This window comes from Phlebotomus papatasi, chromosome 2, assembly GCF_024763615.1.
Source record: "Phlebotomus papatasi isolate M1 chromosome 2, Ppap_2.1, whole genome shotgun sequence".
Classification (NCBI taxonomy): domain Eukaryota; kingdom Metazoa; phylum Arthropoda; class Insecta; order Diptera; family Psychodidae; genus Phlebotomus; species Phlebotomus papatasi.
In genome coordinates, this window is record NC_077223.1 from 59,606,685 (window position 1) to 59,626,646 (window position 19,962).

At 33.5% G+C, this 19,962-nt stretch overlaps 1 protein-coding gene across 11 annotated transcripts in view; it reads right to left on the reverse strand.

The window, feature by feature from the left end:
- Positions 1 to 19,962, reverse strand: part of LOC129801922 (uncharacterized) — a 75,647-nt gene that overhangs the window by 31,422 nt on the left and 24,263 nt on the right. For all 11 annotated transcript variants that reach the window (XR_008751742.1, XR_008751741.1, XM_055847395.1 and 8 more), the window contains 6 exons: positions 12,893 to 13,136; positions 8,806 to 9,006; positions 8,285 to 8,495; positions 7,840 to 8,227; positions 6,933 to 7,770; positions 2,177 to 2,609 (listed from right to left, as the gene is read on the reverse strand). Coding sequence is in view for 9 of the 11 variants with exons in the window: in XM_055847395.1 (XP_055703370.1) it covers positions 2,177 to 2,609; positions 6,933 to 7,770; positions 7,840 to 8,227; positions 8,285 to 8,495; positions 8,806 to 9,006; positions 12,893 to 13,136 (2,315 nt within the window). In the remaining 2 variants the exon portion in view is untranslated. The remainder of the gene's footprint in view (positions 1 to 2,176; positions 2,610 to 6,932; positions 7,771 to 7,839; positions 8,228 to 8,284; positions 8,496 to 8,805; positions 9,007 to 12,892; positions 13,137 to 19,962) is intronic.

Consider the following 19,962-nt stretch of genomic DNA (forward strand, 5'->3'; position numbering starts at 1 on the left):
GTGCCCATGCTTGATACCATGGGAAGCTTCGTAATGACTAAATTTTCTATGTTTCACAATATATATGTGACTCATCGCAACCATATTTTAAAAACTATGGGAAAGTGGCCAGTTTTTAAAATATATTGTGAAGCCACGTTTATTGAGAAACATAGGAAAAATTTAGTCATTACGAAGCTTCCAATGGTATCAACCATGGGCACTTTCCCCTATCATAAAGCAGATTTAAGCTTAATATTTGATTGACAGCAGACAGATGTCTCATTTTGCTATCGAAACGGGTGTTTTTCATCGAGTTTTTCGTGAAAATGTTTAATATCCTAATTTTCTTGTAAACTTATTCAATGGAATCTCTGGATGGTCCAAATTTTCTAGAGCGATGTGCACATTGTGATCTAAAACAGTGAGTAATTCCCTAAGTCGGTGGACAGTAACGTTTTTGCGAAGCTGCAAAAGTTCAATTTTCTTGAGCTGCCAAGGAATCTTTCTGAATTTTCCTCTGCCCACAAAAATGACCCCTTTCGAGCAAAAGATTTACACTGCAAATATGAACCGTGATAAATCCTCTATAACACTAACACTAACTATATTCGAATTTACTAAACTATAACTTTTACTCAACTGCAACATTACTACCGATTATGGCATTATCTATTAAAAATTAAGATAAAAAGTTTTAGCAGGAACCGATATCTATTAACCGATACTATTTTTGATACATTAGGGGAGACTGGGTCAAAAAGTCACAAAACGGATATTTTATTTTTTACAAGATACCCTAGCGCCCCAGAAATATCTAATTAGTGCAGTTTTATAGGAAATTTACTGCTCTACAACTTTGTGAAAGTAATTTTCCTCTATTGTGTAAGTAAATACATTTATCGAGCTGTTTTCTAAAAGGTAATTTTGTGACCATTCTCAATCAAAAATGCTGGGGCAAATAGTACCAATTATGGGATATTATCATATTTTGATTTGATTTATTACGGGCTTTCGTAAATTTAATAATATAACTATGTGACATATTTTTATAGAAAATTTATTCCTCTACACCTTTATAAAACACAGTTTTCTCTATCTGAACGAGAAAAGTGCTTTTCAAGCTATTTTAGAAAAAAAAAACACACAAGAGACTGCTACTCGTTTGACCAATGCAAACAAAAAGCGGCGAGACATGGAAATTACGTTTCTTCTCGCTGTGAGACATCAGAAATTGCTTCGGACTTTGTTACTTTTTGCTCCATACTCTTTGTTACTTTTTACCCCAAGTGGCCATTTTTAATAAAAGGATTTGGGGAGAAAAGAATCTTTTCAAAATTTTTAAAATAGATAGTGGTTTCGTATTCAAAGAGTCCAAATCATTTAGGAAATATTTACCAGTGCATCAATTTTGGAAAATAAGTAGGTCAAAATTGATATCTGCTGTAAGGAAAACATTTTAAAAATACTGCTAAAAATTTCAATATTTTTTATTTCCTGAAATCCTTGTTCGAATACTAAGAAACTTACGACTTTGAAGAAGGTCTATGGAGGCCATCTATGGAAAAAAATTTAAGCTGCTATCTCTGTTATTTTAGAAGATATTGAATTTTCAAATTTTCAATTTGTGACTTTTTGCCCCAGTCTCCCCTAATGACTAATAGTACTATTCTAATGAAAAAAAAAGAATGAGACATCTTTTCCCTTAACATTTTTTTAATGACTGTTCTCATGCACTTCTGCATAATAGATTTTTTGTGTTGGTGCATGTCTCGACTATTTTCCCTAGTCCTTGCCGTGTTCTAAAACCACCAAACAGTCGTAACAAGAACCCAATAGAAAGAAAATTCGATTATGCAAAAGCACTTGAGAACAACATAGTGCTAGAAATGTGTGCACATTTAGCTGATTTTCATTGCAATAACACATTTTTTTTTTTAAATAAGTGATAATGTGTCTTGGCTTAAAGTATTGAATACTCATTCAATTGAAGCTATTTTTGTAATTTACTATTATCAACCTATAAAAAAAAGGGATTAAATATATCAATAAGTATTTTGAGTAAGTCATCTATACGATTTTCAACTCTTTACCCTCACTCTAGCACATCATGCAAGTGAGTCATGGCGATGATTATGCAATTAAAAAAAATACGGCGGCTTTCTCAGCGGTGTAAGAGGGAAGCAAGAGTACTCACGTTATGCTGTCCCTGGTACTGGGCTTGGTGCCATTGACGCGCAAGAGACTGCTCCATTCCCTCAGAAGTTCCCCACCCTGAGCCTCCAGTTCTGACCACAGCTGATTCTCGTCCATGGAGTGCAGAGCTGAGCCACTTCCACCACTGCCATTTGACCTGGCCACTCTGTCCACAGAATCCAGACTCGATTGGCTCTGGTAATCTATCATGAGATCATCTGAGGCAATGGATTCGCACGGGGACAGAGTGTCCAGTGATTCAGAACGTGGGATACGTCTTGGCGTCCTGTTGACTGACGCAGCTGAGCAATTGCTGAGGTGCTTCTGGCCAGATTGAGTTAGGCTGGCTGCCAAATCCCCCAAGTTCTCCACAGAATTCACCTCATGCAGAGTCACTGTGTCTGCAGTTGATGCTTGCATGTTTGAGGCGGTTTCTGGCAAACATCATAAAATATCATTTAGAGGTATTTCATTAAATTTTACGAAAGGTTTCGCTAATCTCTTCAGTCGATATGGAAAACTTTTAAATACGGAATTTCTTAACTGAGAAGCATTTATTTTTTTCTTATGGATAAATTATTATAAAACATTATAATCTCCTGGTTGTACCTTTTTTTATTTGCTTCCGCTGATTGTTATGTCATTGGGAGATTATTTTAAGAGACTCGGGGATTACTATAAGGGCCTTGACATAGACATGAGGATTAGCCGAGAGTCGGCTTAGCGAAATTATATTAGAAATAATGGTTAATCTACATTTCCATCATTTTCTACTAAGTTGTCTCTCGGCTTCAGTCGTAAGTGTGTCTAGGGCATAAACTTTGAATTCCAAGTTTTTTCTACAAAATTTTTGAAAATCCGATTTTAAGACTTTAAAATTTTTTCGTTTCCGTTAAAAAGCAGTCTTATTTCTAGGGAAAGCTATTGCAAAATTTCATGAAATTTACCATGCCTAAAATACAAATGGTAACCTTCTGAAAATGCTGCTTTTCATTTGGCCAGCAGGAACACGGAAATAAACCACAGACACAACATTTTAGTGGAAAATTATAGCCTTCCACTTCACCAGTGACCATAATTTGACGCAGCAATAAACTATTTTGCGGATAATTCTGGCATGAAAAGCCCACAGCAAATATGGGGGTGGAAAATGCCAGCAACTAATTAACATTTCCAACAAATTATTTATTTGCTTACAGTAAAGTTCTTTCCAGCCAATTCTATCAATTTTATATAAGGGTTTTGCTTTGCCAATTTAACCCTGAATTTAAAATTGATTTTCAGAGTATATTTTAGAAGATATTGTGGTAATGCGTGACTATTTTAAATGGAAATGAAGATTGAAATTTCTGATTGACACTTTTCGTGGTTATAAACAATTCAGATGTTAATTGCTTTGTGTACTCTATTTTCAGAAGTGCCATGAGAGATTTTCGTGAAAGTTATCTCGGTATTAGTAATTCAGTTTGTTGAGTAATACAAGAAAAGGATTATGCAAAGCAAATAATGTTCCAAATTTAGCGACTGAATTAGTATAGAAGTTCTCAAAAAAAAAAATAAACTGAATGTTTGAAACCATTCGAAACCTTTATTAATGTTTAAAAAACTGCTGGAAAACAAGTACAATATTAAAATTCATTATCTGTTAAGAATTGCAATTCTGAAGATGATTGTTAAGTCGAATTATAAAGAATAAGAGAAGATTCTAAATGGTTAACCCTTTAAGGACGATTGGAACATCGGTGTACCATAAAGAAAATAATTTTTCCTGACTACCCAAAGTTATTTTTTCCTATGTCTGTACATAATAATAAAGTAAAAGGTTGAAGGAATCTAGAATATTTTTTGCAAGTCTCCAGCTATTTGCTATGTAGTAAATATTTAAGCTCAAAAATGGCGAATTTTTAAATTCTCAAATTCATAATTGATTTTATTTATTTTTTATACTTTCAATTTTTTTTAAGCAAACCCTTTTGGCAATATAAACTACAATACTCATACGTAATATTTTTCATTAAAGCAAAAAATATTATTCATTGGTATTGTCAGAAAAATTACTTAAAATTTTGGGCTATTTTCGTCCCTATCGTTCATAGAGGCACAAAATACACCGAATCAAACTCTGTTGGATTTTCCAAGGTTAGATGTAAGACTTATCATTGATTATGTTTCTCAGTTTAATTTTTTATTGTTGATTTTCAGTCCGTAAAAAGTGTTTCGTCGTTAAAGGGTTAAGCTAATTTATAATGTATCTGAAAGCTTTATGCAAATTGATGTTAAGTTAGAAAATCTTGGAACTTTCCAAAATATTGTTCAATGCAAAACAATTTAAAAAAATATTCATTTTACACCTGACTATCCAAAATGGATTCTTTAAATCGTTTTGACCATTAGAAGCTTTCACAAGTTGGATGCTGGTTAGACAATAGGTGGTATTTAAAATAACATTTAAAATAAAAATAAAAAATAAAATAAAAATTCTAAGATCATAATTAAGAAAAAACCTCTTAAGTTTAATAGATTTTTTAATCGATTCTATTTCCATTTAATTATTTTAAGCTGCAGAAATCTTGTCGTTGACAAGATAATATAAAAAATAGAACAGTGTTGAAATAATTATTTAATTAATCTCAAAAGTTATATTATTCTTGAACACTTATTAAAATTATGGAGAGGTCCATGAAGGCTCTAAGTCGATATCTCTAATCATTTGGTCTTTGGAACTTTCCAGTTAACTTAAAGGGTTACGTGAATCACGATGATTTAAAAAGGAATAGTTTTTCGAATTTTTTTTTCAGCATAATAAAAATTATGTAATATAAGATTTTTAACATATAATAGTTCAACCTTCAAACTATATTTTTTGAAGTCTTCATTTAAAAATCTTAGAAATTTGGTCGTTGGAACCTGATTTTTGAAAACTTTGTGGAAAAAAGGGTTGTACTTTCCGTTAAGTAAGATGACTCAAAGTAGATTCTTGTGAAATAAAAAAAAAAAACGCTAAATATTTTCTTTTAGTACATAGATGAGCTAAACTAGTGCTTGAACGAAGAATATTTTCTTTCCCTAATTTATTTTACTAAACGAAAATGTGAAAAACAAGGCGAAACCTTTTTTTTGTATTAAGTTTTTAAAGAAATCAAAATTTTTTTTTAGAAAATCCTTTGTTCAAATACGAACTTAACTTATCTATTAACAGGAAATTCTTGGTTTTCAACTTTTGGTGATTTTACTCTGAGTAATCTTGTCAATCGCAAATTATGTTGTTTTCTTTCAAAAAAGTATCCAAAAATAAGATACAAATTACTGAATTTTTAAAATTTTTAAGTGAAAATTTGAGTGAATTATAGTTCTAATGTTGTTATTTTATATCCTTGAAAGTTTAGATAAAAATATCTTTTTATTATTTAGAAAAAAAAAATATAGAAAATATCCTGCTTTTTAGTTAGCGTTGCCGATGTAACCTCCTAATTCTAAATCGTAAATTATAAAATTGAAAGGATATAAGATAAAAAGACTTTTAATTTTTAAGTTCAACTTAGGATATCTGAAAAAAGTTTTTAAAGCGTGTAAGGATTATGATATTTAAAATATTTTTAATTTAAATTTCTCATATTTCTTTTAAGATTTGCCTTCGAAATAGTGATTACAAATTTTGTAGAGTTATATTTCCTAAAATTATGAGATCGATATAATTGGACCTATCTTTTCCAGCACAATCTGTATCGGAGAAGTACTTTTCTTAATAATAAAAGTCTTAATTCTTAACCCATTCAGTCAATGTACTAGAAATACTTGAAATAGAATGTTCATATTTTGGGATTAGTTTCCTACAGATTAATAAATGATTTTTTGAAAAGAATTTTTTTTTATCTATATTATGGGGGCGCGGGGAGCCTCTGTAGAACACACGGCTTAACGGTCACTGAATTTAAATTCTGTGCATTAATCCATTACAAACTCTGTTGATTTAGATAAAGTAACTATCCAAGAAAACAAATTGGCAACTAGAATTCACATCAGGAAAGATGTAAGAGGCCAATTTTAACAAATTCGACTGGATGTCGTACTTTCCGTCTGACATTTCGAGCAAAAATTTTGCATGACCTTCCGCGAAACAAAAAAAAAAAAACAATAACAAAATGTATTTTCATCTCTGTCGGACTATTTTTCCCAAGTAATTGAAGAACCAAAGTTACTAAAAATCCATTTCCGATAGCAATTCGTATAAAAATTGCTCAGGAATAAATCACCTAAAATTACTCAATCTGCGTATGATGTATAATACCATGGTAAAGAATGGGTTAAATAATTTTTTTTAAATCGTCTTCAACGTTTCTTAAAAAGTATGAATATTTTCTCCTTTGATAAAAAAAGAGCCAAAATGATCTTCTCGAAAAGATGTTGACTAGGGTAAAGTGGTACAAGTTGGACAGTGGTACAAGTTGGACAATGGTACAATTTGGACAGGGCTTTTCGTCTTGATAAATTTAATACTTCATTTTTATTTGTATATTTTTAATGCTTTAGTTTTATAATTTGGTTCCTTGTGCTTAAAAACAAACTTTGTACTGTATTTATCAAGAAAAAAGCCATGTCCAACTGTACCGGCGAATTGTCCAACTTGTAACACTAATTCCAAATTATACACTTTACCCTATATGATCCTTGAAAGAGACTGCTATTTAATACCGCTTGAGAATTTTAAGTTTCAGTATACAAAAACGTTAATATCCGAAAAGCAAAAAAGTTCTTACCATTCTGATCATTGAAGACAAGTGCTGGTTGATCAGCTATCTCATCGTCGATTAAGAAGTCCCTGCCAGCTTCGGAGAGTGAGAGTGAGGTGGAAGCATGAGTTGGTGTACCAACCATTACTGGACTGATGAGATTAATATCGTCCAATTCCGGTGAGATCTCGTCGATGTCCTTCTCAAGATCTCGAATAGTCTTTACCCCATCTGGCGACTTCCTTTTGGCGTGAGAGTTCTTCTTCATGAGTTCATCCGTATCCGTGCAACTGCTGACCAAGCTGTCTGTTGGCGATGTTTCATCGTCCAGCAGAATATCGCTAACAGCAGCTGCCATCTCAGCGAATTGTGTATCCTCACGAAGAGTCAGAGAGTCCTCTCTTGGCGGAGCATCTCTGATCACACGATATGGGGGTAAGTAGTCATTTGCTGAAGAGAGTGGTTGATCGAGGGTGAAAGTGATTGACGTGATATCTTCGTCCTTGATGACGATTGATGACACACGAGCCGGCTCCTTGCTGTCATCGCTACTAAGGCTGAGACTGCTGAAGTCTTTGTGAGCCATAGACTCTCCACCATGACCCCAGGATGCTCGGGAACTGCCTGGAGAGGATTGCTTACTGCTCGGTGAGAAGTCTTTAATGGCTTCAACTTGAGATCCTTTCTTCTCTGATGCAGCCTTATCGCGGAAGAGTTTACCTTCTTCCCCATCTTCCTCCAGGCTCTCAATATCTGATGGAATGGAGGGCTTTCTGGGAGGTGATCCGGAATCCCTATGGAATTCCCGATAGTTGGGCTGATCAATGCGAATGAGACCACTTGTGGGTGCCGGTTGACGAGAAGCCTAGAAGTTAGAAATTGGACACATAAAATCTTGTTAAAATTTAAATTTGTAAATGGTTAACGGATTTACCTGAAAAGCGCTGGGAAGTTTAGGCAGAGCCAGGGGCACGATAGTCTCATCTGAGAGGGAGTCATCGAGATCACGGACTTGGAAGGTATGACGGCCATTCATGACTACTTCTAGATTCCTCTGGCGAACTCTGGCCTTCCTGGTACCTGGGGCATTGTGACTGCTATCATAGCTGGAAATACCAGAGTCAAGAGATGTATCCCGGCTGGCTGTTCCTGCGAAAAACGATCGACGACTGGTGTTGAGGGCTTGCTTAGCACCCTTGGAGTCCATGGCTTTTGTTGTGAGACTGATGGGTACGGGAACTTGAGGACGCGGAAGATTGGCCGTATGGAGAGTGAACTTGGTCACTGTGGGCACAACAGGCAGTTGCGGAGTCGGCCGAATACTGTTTCGAAAATATATTTCAGTATAATCTAATAATTTTTCTGACCAGTGGACTTACATGTCATTCGTGTGGAATCCTGTGCGTACGGCGGTGGTCTTTGGTTGCGCCTCGAAGAATGCCGCTCGGAGACTCTGTTGATTCTGATGATTCGATGCAGTGGCTATTTTGGGATTTTGCGGCTGATTTGTCACTTTCTGATGCATCTCATTGATCTGGGTGGATGATCGTGCTGATGCACTTCCCGAAGCACTCTTTGAGCGACGCTTATCTATATTTTTGCACATAAAACAATTTTATAATTAGACTTTTCTCAACTCCACACCACCATTAGATTGACCATCTTGGACTGAAAAGCCACCTCGAGAAATTTCTTCATGTTTCCACATTGGGTTTTTCATCTTTCACTTCTTCTCCAAACAAGATACTTTTTGCCATCTTTAACCAATGGATTCGCTCGAGATGATTGGTAATTGTAAGAGGCTATTGCACTCAATGAGGAATTATTTACAAACATAATACCGAGTTGTCTCGAGTTCGAGTTACCTTTTTTTTTTAGATCTGTGTTAGAATGCCATTACCTGTGAAATTATTGTTAGAATTGCTGTCGAACTCTGCAATTTTTGGCGTAAGTCCCGTCGATGCAGGTCTCACAACATTGCTCTGGCGAAAACCAAAGCGATTGCTTCTGTAATTTGTCCCGGCGATTTCTTTTTTCGGAGCCGAAAGTCTTGGGGTTGATCTTCCCGTCTGAATAGCCTCATCGAGAGAGTCTCTTGATCCTATAAAATCCAAGTTAAAAAATGATCAGTAAATGAGGTCAGTTGGTCTGCTGTCACCACACAAACAATCCCCAACTGTGCTACTCGTGCTTCTTAACGACTCATAAATCTATATAATGCAAGATATCAGGGACAAGCCGGTCTGTTCCGACACGATAAATTTTTCAAGTAGATATATTGCTAGATTATAAACTAAAATAGTAACAAGCCTATATCTAAAACCCGAAGCTTTCGAATTTATAAAAAAAATCACAAGCAATTGCAGTGGTTTTTTAAACTGTTTAAACTGCTATTAACTTTATTACTAAGTATGTGATAATTTCCTCAAAAATTTCATCTGCTAAGAAATTAAATATAAATAAGTCTAAGTATAAGAGTTATACAATCTTCAGACTTAAGGTTAAGCCATGACTTACCTTCTCTAATTTCTTAAGCAAGACTTTTCGGAAAATTTTGACATAAAACTAGATATTAAGAGAAAGTGATCTATTAAATTTTGAAATCTCAGCTGAAACCATTAAAATTGCTTTTTAATTAGGATTTAGAGCCATTTGAGAAACTAGGCTACACCTCCAATTTCAAACCCGTATTAGATCACTTTAGTTACGGAAACCGAATAAGCTGTTTTTACTAAAGAACTTATTAGTTTGACTTTAGTATTCTGGATCCTGGAAGTGTATTTTATTCTGAAAAACGATTTATACATTAGTCGTGCGAAAAAAATCGATTTTTTCCAATATACTTTATTAGGTGAGATTCTTAACAATCTCACCTACTATAATCCTAACAAAATTTCATGTCGTCCGATCGACCTCAAACTTGGCCAAAATGTGTTTCGCCACTTCCTGATCACGAATATATGGGGGGCTAAGTTAAGTTCCCGGCCGGCCGGCCGGCCGGCCGGCCGCTCTTTGGAGCTTAATAGCTCCTAAACTAAAAAAGATATCGACTTGCGGTTTTCGGCAAAGGTTATATATCGGGTGAAAATTGCAACTTGGTGCATTGACCCCCACCCCCACCCCTCCTTCCGCCATTTTGAAGACCCCCTTTTTTGTTTTCTCAATAGCTCAGCCCCTATGGCATCGAGCGGGCTCAAATTTTAGTATGTTATAGCTGGGCCTTAGGGCTTTCCATCAATACCAAACTTAAGGTCTCCCGACCCCCCTGACCCGAGCTATAAGGGTCCAAAAAAAATTTCTTAAAATGGCCATAACTCCGGTTCTAATTGTCAGAATTTAAAAAGTGAGGGCTTTTTGGAAAGCTCTCGTGAAATGCCACTTCCCCTTCTAACAACGCAAGTTCATAAAACCACCGCTAGGGGCGCTATTATTAAAAAGAAAATTTTTAAATCTTATAAGTTAAATAACTCAAAAATTCCATTGTGCATCGGGCTGAAATTTTAGTATGTTGTAGCCGTTGATTATACCTATCAAACAAAAAAACCTTAAGTCGATCTAAAACCCCTGACCCGAGCTATAAGGGGTCAAAGTTCGAACATTGACCGGCCTCTATCTCCGGTTCTAACTAACATAGCGACCTAAATTTTACCTTTTTGGTTTCGTCTCGATGAGCACTTTCAGATGGAAGTTCAAAAAGTCACCACAGGTGGCGCTGTGATAGCGTCAAAATTCATCGAAATTCAAAGTCACTTTTTTCAAAAACGGCATTGTGCAAGTTAATCAAATTTAAGTATGTTGTAGTCCAGTCTAGGACGTTTCCAAAATGGTGCGTATGTGCGCTGTGGTTAAAACGGAACCGGAGATATGAGGGGTCAAATTTCACGAAATTCAAAAAATCATATCTCCGGTTCTATGTGACCGATTTTGATGAATGAGGGCTTAAACGAAAGATCTCACCAAATACTACAACTTTCTAAAATATTTGAACTTCGTGGGACCAACACCAGGGGCGCCACAGTCGAAAAACCAATTTCAATATCACATAACCTCAATTATCTCGACTGTCGCTGAACCGATTTTGATGATTACTTCGACATAATTGTAGAGGACATTTGTCTCTACATTCACTTCATACATCATTTTCCGGTCAGACTACGCTATCACTCCGATTTTGCCGTTTAAGTGTGAAAAAATTGATTTTTCCCATAATAACGCTTTGAAATCACTCAGATGCCAATTTGACTGCCTCTACTCCACCAAGACACTTAAAATAGGGTTTTAAATGAAGAGTCTCACAAAATACAACAATTCTTTGATATAGTTGAAGTTCAACAAATGACTACTTGGGGCACTCTGGATGAAAAAACAAGTTAAGAAACAAAAAACCTCGATTATCTTGGCTTCTGAGTAATCGATGAGATCATGTTCTATAGGAAAATTATAGAATACATTCTTGTCTACATTTCACCCATATATCACTTTTGTGCCAGTTCATCCCAATCCTTGATATTTTGGTTTAAATACAAAATTTGTATAATTTCACGAATTTGATTCAAGATAACTGAATGGCGACTCACAATTTCAGCTCTAAATCGAATTTGCATGCACTCCGAGTTAGCTCACGTTAAGAATCTCACCTACATAAGCCGGTTAGGATTATCTGTCCCTTTGATTTTAGATATCTTCAGTAGCTAGGAAACGTTTATATGATGTATAATTTGCGATTTCTTTTTACAATTTTAAAAATATTATAAAAATGTTGCAAGAAAATTAATTTAAAATAAATATGCATAAGTTTTGACTGAGGCGGTTTCGGAAAAAAACACTTGAGAATATTTCTGGTTAATGAATTAAAAAGAGAAAACGAATAAGTCTTCCTCAGCCAGGAAAGATAATCACATTTTTTTTACTATTATATTATTATATAGTAATAAATTCGATTTTTTTACGAAAAAGCTTTTGCGCGGTCTTCAGGGAAATCTAGGAAAATTTAGAACATGAATCAAACATAGCCAAAATGCCACAGTTTAGACAAGCAAAGAATTATAATTATTTTTTTTAATAGTATACTATATAGTTTATTAAAATCATTTTTTACTAAAGGACATCTACCTCTAATATTGATTTTAGATAATGGATTTGTTTTATTGATTGTTGTGAATATGAATCGGTTACGTAAACCGAAATTATAATCAATTGAAGCCAGAAATGAGTTCAACTGAATTTTCCTTCAGACTTTAGCGTTTTTTCCGATGGTCTGAAAATCATATATAGCAACAAATTTAATCTGTTCTACAGATTCAAATAGATTAATTCCCCTCAATTGCCCATTTCTAAAGGCCTCTACACATTTGAGAGAAATTTTTGTCAAAAATTGCGTTTTTGACAGAATTTTGACGTTTTCGCTTAAGGCCCAGCAATAGTCAGCAATAATGAAGATATAATTTAAACAGGATTTTATTTATAATTTTCAAAAAACATCATATTATAGTGTTTCAACTTTTTGCAAAACCCGAAAGTTTCTAAACAGCCCATCCTATCCCTATATTGTTTCATAACATTTGGGAATTCACGTGCCAAATACCGACTTCTGTCATGCTTCAGGCACTGGTAGCACGTGATGAGTATTAAATTAAAACGCCGAAAGATATACCAAAGTAGTAATAATTGCAAAACTTTCTTTTGCGCTAGAAGAGTTGTACAGTTCTTCTGATCATTCTTTACATATTTACACATTTAATAAATCTTTAGGTAATTTATTCAGCAATTCCGCAATTCATTCTGTGAGGGGTTCCTTCTGGTCTTTAATAGAAAAACGACTGAGCTCATTTCTATGCAAAACGACAGAAAAACAATCCTCCTGGGCAATATACATTTCTATTTAGGAACAAAAAGATTCATCACGCAAACTATATTTTCACCTCTATCTTTTGCATAAATGTTCTTTTGTGAGTGCTTGGAGCTATTTTTGCAGCAATTTTGCTCACCTGAATTGCCATTCTTGTCGTTCTCGATGAGATTTGATTTGAGCACACTCCGATTTCCTATCACAGTCACTGCCATATCCTCTCCAGTGATCTTCTCTTTCTCCTTAGTGCTGACATTGCCATTCTTTTTCCCACCCGTCGGAGCGGATTTCTTGCGGAAGCCAAAGGACATTGCCGTACCTTTGGTCTCCACACTGCCATTTGCACGCTCCTTCTTGCTATTTTTCTTACTTTCTGATTGACCCTGCAAAAAACCATAAAGAGGAAGAACATTTAATTTTGGTGAAAGACTTTCGATCACTTAGAGAGAGAAAGACATGAAACTTTTTTTGGGGGGAATTTTACGATTCAGCATGATTGTTTGGCATTTTAAACTTAAACCACAAATGTGGCTCTTCTTTGCTGGATCGGTGAATGACGAGGTGGATGACTTCAATTAAAACTCAATAGTTCCATTTTGATTGGCTCTAGCAGACAAAATAACCAAAGCATTTCACCCAAATGGTCTTACACTCCATATTACAATTAAACAAACGGACACATCAATCAATCAAACTTTAGTGGAATGTAATTTAGAATTTTATAAATTAAGATTATATGTACATTAAATTAGATCAAATGTCATTAATGCTTTTGAAGAATGCGATACATAATAAGAGTAGGGGAGACTGGGGTAAAATTAGCCAGCAAATGAAATTTTTCTTTGCTTATATATGGTTTATGAAAAACTTGTTTAAATCAGACTGATAAATATTTCAATGGGCAAGAAGAGAATCAAATATTCTGAAATAATGATACAGTAGACTTTCGCTAATTCGGCTCTATTAAGATAGGGCTACTTTTTAATTAGGGCAGCAGTTACATTTGTAAAAAGTTTGTTGTCATTTTTCAAGTTTGGTTATTCTTGTTAAATGAAGCAAATATGTTCAAATTTTCTATGGTTTTTCTTAGTTATGATGTTATTTTGCATTATTAAGGGTTTTATGGAATGTAAGTTAAATATCGGTATGTAAACTTGACATAATTATGTAGATGAACAAAATGTCATTGCATTTCAAATACTTTGACGCCCGAATTTCTCTTTAATATTGGGTGACATTTCGGTCCCAAATGCCCGGATTTAAGAGAGTCTACTGTAGTTTGTTCAATATTCTTTTTAAGAAACACTATAACACCTCTTTGTCTAATTCTCCTGCTGGCTAATTCTGCCCCGGTCTACCCTAATGGTGATATTCCAATAAAAAATGAAAGAGGAAATCTTGCTAACATCAATAATAACGAATATCATATGCGCTAAAAATTGATTTTCGTGGTATGCGATTCTTTACCCCAAAATACAACTCACAATCGAAGTTTCACTCATTTCGAGTTGCAAGCACCCTGAGTTGCACGCATTTCGAGATCACCTGTAAAGAATCTCAGCTACCATAAGCTCATCTGAGTTTATTACTAGTTTTTAAGACATGACTGTTCTTAAGTGCTTCTTTATTGTCGACTTTTCATTATGATGCTACCTGTCGTGACTGTTTGTTGGTTTTAGAACACGGTGAGGACTAGGGAAAACAGTCAACGCACAAACCAACACAAAGAAAAGTCGATAATGAAGAAGCACTTGAGAACAGTTGCTGGCTAAAAAAAAATATTCAGGAGAAAGACTTTTCCTTTTCATTTTTTATTGGAATAGCATCATAATACATTTCGACAATTCCACTTGATTTCGACAGTTCCAGAACGAGAATTTTCCACGAGTCTTTAGAAGTTTTAAAATTCCTGCACCGCCCCTATATTTTTTTTTTTTTGAAAAATTGATTATCTCGTCACCCAGACGTCGAATGTTCACCAAATTGGTGGTGAAGAAGTTACGAACGACAATTGCTGATCCAACTGACGAATTATTTAAATTTACACGTTTTATGTGCTGAAATACAGTTCTATTCACAAATTATTCACTATACAAAATTTGTGCTAGAAATCGGTGATCTTGAATGCATAGATTTTCGAAAATATTTCATACACAGGGCTTTTTAAAGGCAATTCTACGCGTCGATTGGGGAATTTTTATTTCTGGAGGGAAATTTCGAATACAAATACACTGTTTTAAATGGGTATTAATAATTTAGGACTTTTTACTGTTTGCAGGTTGCACATTCAATCGAGCCTATTACATCTGACTCTTAAATTTAATGTTATGTACACTTAAGGTTTATTGCATAATGAAAGCAATTGGTCAGATTTTGAAAAATCGTTGTAATTGTTTAATATACTAGAAATTACAGATGGTTGGCAACATATTTAAGCCTCTGAAGACCATGTTAGCAGTTGAGATTTATGTAATGATTTTCAGTTTTCTTTTTTTTATAATTTACGATATTATTCTAAAATTTTACGTATTCTAATAATTTCGATTCGATGAAGGCATTGCAAGGAAATTTTGCCTTGGTCTAGCCATAGTCTATTTCTCAGATAGAGCCTACATTAAGCTTGTAATTTGATTTATAAATATATTTCCTCACTTATCATTGACCCAAATACAATCTTTGCAAAGGCATTGTACTTTGTAAAATTGAAAGCACTAAGCGGCTCTCCTCAGCTTCTTCAGTAAATCAATCAAATATTTATTTATTTACGCTAAAATGATTTTTACCAAGAATGATGCGTGTTCGCAACAAAGTGCTGTCGTCTGTTTGAAACGTGTTCTTCTCTCTTTCAAAATCAATCAACAACGCACACTCGAGGCTCAAGGGTCATCCAAGTCAATTTATCCCTGAGCATAGATATCTTTTAATTGGAAACATTCTTGCACAGGCGGCAATAGAAATAAAGTTAAGGTGTGGATAGTTGTGTACCAAGTGTATTGGGCCAAAAATTTAAAAAATTTCACCCATAGAATTTGGTACATGATGGTGAAACAATAATGCCCAATTACAGTGGAAAAAATCTCTTAAATTTCTATAGACAATTACCGTTCAGACCCATTTCTATCATCATCAATTCTCCACTCATTTACTGTGAAATTTGTAACAAGTGTAAGAGATGTTATAAATTTTGCACATCAATTAATACTGACTTGAAGCAAGGGGTTCTCTTGCAAACGTATGCTCGAAAAATTGATTCAGCATTCAAAAATCATTCAACTGAGATGGACAGAATGTAAATCATTTCGGTATGAGACAATAGTGGTAAAAAAAAGAAGAAAATAAAACCATCGTGATCTGGATGGATTTTTGTGCAATCTCTTTCTTCATCTAAAGAGATTCCCTCTGTGAACGTTTTGGGTTACATAAAAACGGTTACGGTGAGTTTAACATTGCAAACGCTTCATCAACTTGAGCTCCAATTCTCATTCCATCCACTGTAATTTAAAATGTTTCCAAGACAATTCTTTGCCCCGGCGAGATGGTGATTGAAGGCAAATACCAAAGCTATGGAACGTCATACAATTATTTCCATCTACTTACACTATTTTCTAATCTCAAATGCGATTTCAATTGTTACCAAGAAATATTAAATTATGACAATGGACGTGCCGTTCTTGCATCAGTAGACAGAAAATCATCTTCAATTCATGATAATTTATGCTAAAAACTTCCGGATGTTGATCTTTCTGGAGATGCTATAGAAAATGAACACCAACGACTCGTTGCCTCATTTTACAGTCCGCAGCATGGACTTGAAAATATGCAGATTTTTGCACAAGAACATAAAATTCCCCGTCTAGAAACTTTTATAAGTTACTCAAAATAACTAAAATGCTTACAATTAACTTTTGGAATTCTTTTTCGAATTTTATGGAGTTTCCAATTAAACCTATAAATTGTACTAGAACATAAATATAAAGTGAGATAATAATATTTAGTTGGTTAAAAACTGAATTTGGTTAGTAATAAATTAAATTGTAATTTAGGAATTAAAATAAAATTTTAATCGGTTTATCATAGAAAGAGAATTCAGAATTTTCTCAGGAGGATAGGGCGAAATGAAAGTTCGCTATAGGATGTTAAATCGAAATTTTACTTATAAAATTCAAATGTCAGGTAATTGACATTCATTAGAAACACATTTATTAAAAATTGTTATGTATAATTGTTGTTTAAAAGTTCCAGAACAGTTAAAATAGGGAAAAGAACCTCGAAACTGATTTTCAAACTTAAGAATTTGAAGAAACTTAAATGTCTTTAAAGTTCACATTAAAAGTAATCTTTAGAAATTGAAAATATGTTTGATGGGCCTAATAAATAAAGTTATTAAATTTAATTAATATTGCATTTAGTGAATTAATATTTCAGTTCGGTCAAAGGTAGAAACATGGATATAAATTAAATAAAATTAAATATATTTTAAAATTTTCAAGTATTTGTTTTTTTCGGAAGAATTAATTATTAAATTTCTAAATTAAATTAATTTTGTCTTGTTTCGTTCAACAAATTCACATTGTTATAAGGCCATCATATGATTAATTTTAAGTTCTTATCAGTATCCAACTATTATGACACTTGAGTCTTAAAAATAAAAAAAAAAATAAATAAAAAATAGCACAATTGTTGGACAGTGGAAAGTGGTCCCCAAGGGAAAGTGTTTTTTTTACCTTTTTTCGTATTAGTAAAATAGAATAAATAATTGAAACTATTTATTATTTATTTATTTTGATGTACTGGATTGTTTTTGCCATTTTGTACATTGTTCGCAGTTTACAAATTTTTATTTGGTTCACATTGTATATGAGAAATATGTCGCTTCAGACGTTTCCGGGCGGGACTCGAAATGACAACTGTGACACTCTAACCGGAAATCACACCGCTTAAGAGCCGAACGCTCTTACCAATTTCACCGTGGATCCCCTTAATTGATACTAAAAATTGCAATATTAGAGGGTTGGTGACAAACGTAAGAGCGGTATCAAATTCGAAAACGGTCACGTTTTCAAGCTGACTACTTTCTCCTATTGATTAATTTTATTTTAAAATATTGTTTTAAAAACATAAATCTGAGAAACTATTAAATTAAATTAAATATTTTTAAAAAATGTTAAATATTTTATATACAATAATTAATATTATAATATAATTATTTCAGTTATTTTCATTTCATTTAAATTTCAAAAAGAAAAATACTGTAAATTTAAAGCAATAATTTGTAAGGGTCGGTAGGACTACTTTGAACTGTGGGGTACATTGAAATACGAGTTTTTCGTAAATTTCTAAAGGAAGCTGGGCCTTACGACAATAAATTATAATCATATTTAAGCTTAGTTTCCTGTAGAAATGTACAAAAAAATGTATTTCAACGTAGCCCCTCAGCTCAAAGTAGTTTTTTTTACTCTACTTCGTTTTTTTTTTTAATAATATCCAGAAGCAATTAAAGATACAGTTAGAATTTTTGATTAGTACTCAGCAGTATGGTTATTATATGGCGTCAAAAATTGGAATTTCGGTCTTTGTTCTGTTCGTTTATTTGATTTTTTTTAACGGGGCTTTGGTAGTTAGTTTGGGATCGTCTTCAGGGTCTTTACATAAATAATTATTGTGAGTGTTTGAACTCGGTACGTTTGTATTTAATTAGAGGGTCAGTTAAAACATATGATACCCAATCTCCAGTATTTCCCTGAGTAGAGACAGGATAAAAAAAAATCGTGCCTCCACCCAGGCTTGAACTCTGAACTTACTGGCGCTCTAATAAAATATAATTTTCTTAGGATTACGTACCTAATTCAAACACTCACAATAATTCATTCTCAATGGAAACATGGGATGCCGGTTCATAATTACTTTATTTTCCTGTGATTAAAAATAATTTATTATTTTCATGTTTTAAAAATTATGGAACTCTTTTATAATTAATTGACAAATTTGATTTTTACTGACCACTTTAACTGTAACAGCGAAATGTGCTTTAGCCATTAAAAATTAAATTCCTAAAAGTATTTTAGTAACGTTGTTTTGTTGGTCACATTAAGAGTATTCAAAGACTTTAGCACTTTTACTCATAGTAACGTAATAATAATAAAATATTTATTGGTAATAAATACATTATTTAATTTACATAGAAATAAGTCTTTAACTTGAAATTTTGTATTTTAATATTTGTGTTATTTTAGAAAGCTCTTGAAAATCTGAAACGATTTAATATATAAATCGTTATATGGCCTAGAAGAGTTTGGCACATCTTCAGCATTTTTTTTATTTAAGATAAAAGTAGACATGCCAGGACTTTCTTAGTGCTGGAATTTTATTTTCAATAAAAGAAGAGTTATTTAATTTCAAAAGTTGGCAGTTTGTATGTTCTAAGACACTTTTTAGGCCACACGTACACTGAAAATTCTACAGGAAGATCAATAGAGCACCGGAGCTTTTGAGAGCAATCACCTTTGGTGTTTTCTGACCTCAAAATCATTCTCAAAAAATCAGAAGCTTCCAATAAAATTATAAGAGGTGTTTGTGTGGTCAAGAATTTAAATGGAAATATCTCAATCAATGGAGATTCCTCACAAAAAAAAACTTTTTCATATAAAATGAATGGAATCAGAATACTCCTAACGAGCTCATAAAAAGCTTTAGTAATTTTATGCTTTTTTTCTATTGTGAAAATTTGAGAAACTGTGCAAACAGAAAAACAATGAGTCACCACAAAAGAAGACAATGCAGTGAAAAGTGATATGAAAAGTAGAAGAAGCTTTCAAATGCGTTGTTAGACCATAATGAGGATTATTTACCATTATAACTCTATGAATCCAATTTACACATTTTTGCGGAATTTTTTCTTTGATTTACCCTTTTTTTGTGAACCATCTCCAATTATGCTATTGTATCATCTTTCACTCTAGCGGTGCTTTTTTGCCACTGACTTTTCCCAATGAAAGTTTCATGTGTGAGCATAGAAAAAGTTGTAATAGTGCACGCATATAGAATAATTTTGCTATATAGAGATTTCATCGAAATGGTGAGTTTTTTCACATGAATCTCGCACTTTTCTGAATGAAATCTCAGTTTTTAATGAAAATGAGAATCGCATAGCAATTTTTGTGTGGGAATTGTACCACAACTTTTATATAGAATGCGAAAAACGTGGTTTTA